Below are 4,393 nucleotides of genomic sequence, written 5' to 3' on the forward strand. Positions count from 1 at the left end.
GAAATATTATTATTTTGTATACTTATACAATTTGTATTACTAAAGCTTTCAAAAAAAATTTACAATTTTTTTAAAAATTTAAATATCTAATCGTAAGATCATTAGTCTTATATATCTACAAATTTTATAAATATTGTTTAGGTTAAATATTTGATAATTATACAATTTTATATTATTTTTATTAGTTTTATACAAATTGATTTAATATATATCAAATCTATATTAAATATTAGTAAGAAAATAGTAAAATCTATAAAATTTAATAAAATTTATTTTTAAATATAAGTTAGATTAAAAAAAAAAATTTACTGCACATGGTGCAGGAAAATACGCAGTATATTTCCTTATATCTTAAGTTTTTCAGATTCATACATCTCCTGAAATTTTGATACCATATATATCAGATGATTTGGTATTTTTTGTCAAATCATTACGTCGCACTCAAACTCATCACGCACTCAAACTCATCAACAAGACCATATACGCACTTAAATATATTCAGCACAGTCACCATATCTTCTTTTTTTTTTAAGTCAGAAGTTTAGTCTATAGATGCATACAAGAAAACAAATCTTACTATAGTATTAGATGGGTTGATTTTGAATATGAATACAAAATCACTTCTTTCTTTCTTTTAAAGGATCGTTTATGTAGAGCGTTGCGTATATTAGCCACTCATTTAGGGCCCTTCGTTTTATGCAAGAGGCACTAACATTAATAAATGTATAAGTAACATCAATCAATTGTAAACCCTAATTTCTAGCTACATATTCAAAAGAGATTTGTCATAATTTTTTTGCATATGCATTTACATTATGTTCAGAACAATTAAGTGCTAAAACATGTTTCGAAATCATTTTTCTATTCCGTTAATTATCCTAATTGGAATTTGTGATTTTACCTGTTTTAAACAATCACAAAGTTCACCAGAATTACAAAATTGTATATATGTTCTGTCATGACACGATTCTGCAAGTTCAATTACAAAAAAAGGAAACTGAATTGTTTTTTTATAATATAATTTAGATAAAAAAATTTGATTGGTAGTGATGGAGAATCATAGAATATTGAAAAATACAAAAAAGCAAAATAAAGTAATAATAGAAAATAATAAACTTAATTACGAAAATAGAAATTCTACTTTAGCATGGTAATTCTTTCCTTTTCCAATGACTTTATTCTTACAGATTGTTTTTCATATATATCAAGTCTGAACCTAACCCTTAGGCTTCAACTAAATGATATGTTGTATATTAGTTAATTTTATTAATAATCGGCGTCCATATATTACTATTTGAATTCACTATATTCCAGTTCAAGGCAATTTGTTGTTGAAAAAACATATATAAGTATATTGAATTGGCTGAGTGAACCCCAAAAGGATTGAGATTTATTCCCAAGAAAGCAGATGAGTGAACGGAATCTAATACTCCGATGACTGTATAATTCAACGATATATAAAATGAAATCCAACTAGATCATATTAGTTTATATATAATATACAAACTATATGGTACATATTCGTAGCGACTTAAAAATGCTATGAGACATGCCTAATTTACCAACTCTAACCATACGACGGATACATCGACACGCATTAATGCTAAATCGTAATATTTTCCTTTTGATTCCATTCATGTTTAACAGTAAGATTAAATTATATACAATCACAAGCATATAGACATATACGTAAACGCACACATATACGTAAACGCACACATCACTGATGCAATTTGTAACACTTTAGTGCAAGTATGTAACCCAACGTTTAATTATTACTTCTTCTTTTTGCGTTGTGCTTATTCATTAAAGTAATATCAAAATGTTTAATTTACTGAAAAGCATGGATTTTTAGGGTTCATGACTTCATGTATTTTCTTATTTGTCTATAAATTTATGTATTAACTGGAAAAACTTTTGGTATAATGCATATTCATAATTTGAGTAATTAAACTCATCTAGTATTATCTTTTGTGTATTTTAAGTTTTTAATAGAACCTACTGAGCTATAGTTTGATATATTTCTAAAGGAAATTAACATTTACAACGTATATGAATCGAATCAAATAAATAAACAACAACATTTAGCTGAGAATGGACCCTACAAGTTTCAATAAATAACGACCCCTTGTGAGGGTTAAGGCCACAACACCAGCTTTTCTAAGTCTTGAAAGCATTACTTTACTAAACCTAGCTCTATCTCTCTTCATAGTGTCGACATGGCTTGCGAAAACAACCTCGTTGTGAAGCAAATCATCGACTTATATACCCAAATCTCGAACCTCGAGAGTTTAAAACCATCCAAGAATGTCGACACTTTGTTCGGACAACTCGTCTCCACGTGCTTGCCAACGGACACAGATATCGATGTCACAAAAATACACGATGAAAAAGTCAAAGACATGAGATCTCATCTCATCAAGCTTTGTGGTGAAGCCGAAGGATACTTGGAACAACACTTCTCCACAATCATAGGCTCTTTTGAAGACAACCCACTCAACCATTTACACATCTTTCCTTATTACAACAACTACCTCAAACTAAGCAAACTGGAATTCGATCTCCTAGCTCAACACACATGCCATGTCCCTACGAAAATCGCTTTTATCGGTTCGGGTCCGATGCCACTTACATCCATCGTCTTGGCCAAGTTTCACCTTCCCAACACAACGATCCACAACTTCGACATCGACTCAGAAGCTAACACACTAGCTTCAAACCTCGTGTCTCGCGATCCGGACCTCTCGGAACGCATGATCTTCCACACGACTGATGTGTTAAACGCAAAGGAAGGGTTAGACCAGTACGATGTCGTTTTCTTGGCGGCTCTTGTTGGGATGGATAAAGAGTCAAAAGTCAAGGCTATTGAGCATTTGGAGAAGCATATGGCTCCTGGAGCTGTGCTGATGCTAAGGAGTGCTCATGGACTTAGAGCTTTCTTGTATCCAATCGTTGACTCTTGTGATCTTAAAGGGTTTGAAGTGTTGACCATTTATCATCCGTCGGATGATGTGGTTAACTCGGTGGTGATCGCACGTAAGCTCGGTGGTTTGGGTGAAGTTCGTAGCAGCCAGATCGAAAGGTGTGTGGTTATGCCTTGTAATTGTTCCAAGATCCATGCCATCATGAACAGTCGTGGTATTAAGAAGAATATGATCGAGGAGTTTACTGCCATTGAGTAAATACAAAAACACAACTCTCTCTCTATAGAGGTATGTATTTATGTTTTGCTCTTTTCAATTTTTGTATATCTGTTTGTGATGTGAGGGATATGTTTGTTAAGCCTAATAATTTTGTGAGTTCTTTGGTCGTCATCGGCGTGAAGTCACAGAAACCTGGTTGTATGTACTTTTAATTATTTGGATCAATAAAACATAAATTTGAAAATTCCTATTCATATATGAATCATGAAGGTCTCATTTGTGATTGAAATGAATCAAATGATAGTAGTGCCTACAAATGTAATAACGAAAAATAAATTGTTATCGTCGCTAACCAAACATATAATATACACTTATAAATGAATGTATAACGGTTGAAGAGATTCGTTACACTGATCAATATGATTGTCGAGCAACAACAATATGGAAAGGGTCTAGTTTTTAGCCAACCATATACTTTTTACTTCAAGTTTGTATTTGAAAAAAATCATAAACCAGGTTTTGGAAAAATAGAAAAATGTTGGTACGTTGGTTGAAGAATATAAAACATAGTTAGGGCACATCTTGAGATTTTTAATTTTAACGACTCAAAATCTCACAAGATTTAAACATTGATTAATGTGTTTTGTATTACAATTCTTTAGTCCTGATTCTATCTTAACACAAGGACACTGACGAGGATGATTATGTTATAAATATCCTCTACAGTTATATAATTGTTTTCAAATCTAAGAAAACCTGCAAACTGATAACTCTAATTGGGTGAAAATAAATACTAAACAACTTGTGGAAAGCATCAAACACCACAATGCCAATAAGGAATAACAACTGATAAGAATTTTTTTTGATAAAAGAACTGTTTCTGAAACATGAAAGTAGAAACAGTTGAAAGTTGGTTCACTCTTACCCTAAATTTCTAGAACACATTAAATTTTAAAATTGGATGTATTAATTTAAATATAAAAAGTAATTTATAAATTTTAATTATTTTGAATTGAAAATGTAATATTTATCTTGTGTTTTCTTATAATAAGAATATAGAAATCAGAAATTATTGATCGGACCGATTAACTCGATAACCCACCCTAGCACAACCCAAAAGTCTTTCCCTTTATGCTTTACAAGAAAATGAATAAATAAACAAACAAGAGAGATACAATGCAAGTGGTATAAATACATACATAAATGTTGGGCTTTTTGCAAAAGTGACTCAAAACTTGGAGTCAAACAGA

General features: G+C 31.2%; 1 protein-coding gene across 1 annotated transcript; it reads left to right on the top strand.

Annotated features, from left to right (window-relative positions):
• The first annotated feature begins 2,161 nt into the window (after positions 1-2,161).
• On the top strand, positions 2,162-3,191 carry LOC106325609 (nicotianamine synthase 2). Its single transcript, XM_013763654.1, has one exon. It carries the CDS (start codon positions 2,220-2,222, stop codon positions 3,180-3,182), a length of 963 nt encoding a protein of 320 aa, XP_013619108.1. The 5' UTR covers positions 2,162-2,219; the 3' UTR covers positions 3,183-3,191.
• Positions 3,192-4,393: the final 1,202 nt, after the last annotated feature.

The sequence above is a fragment of the Brassica oleracea genome, chromosome C2 (assembly GCF_000695525.1).
Source record: "Brassica oleracea var. oleracea cultivar TO1000 chromosome C2, BOL, whole genome shotgun sequence".
NCBI lineage: Eukaryota > Viridiplantae > Streptophyta > Magnoliopsida > Brassicales > Brassicaceae > Brassica > Brassica oleracea.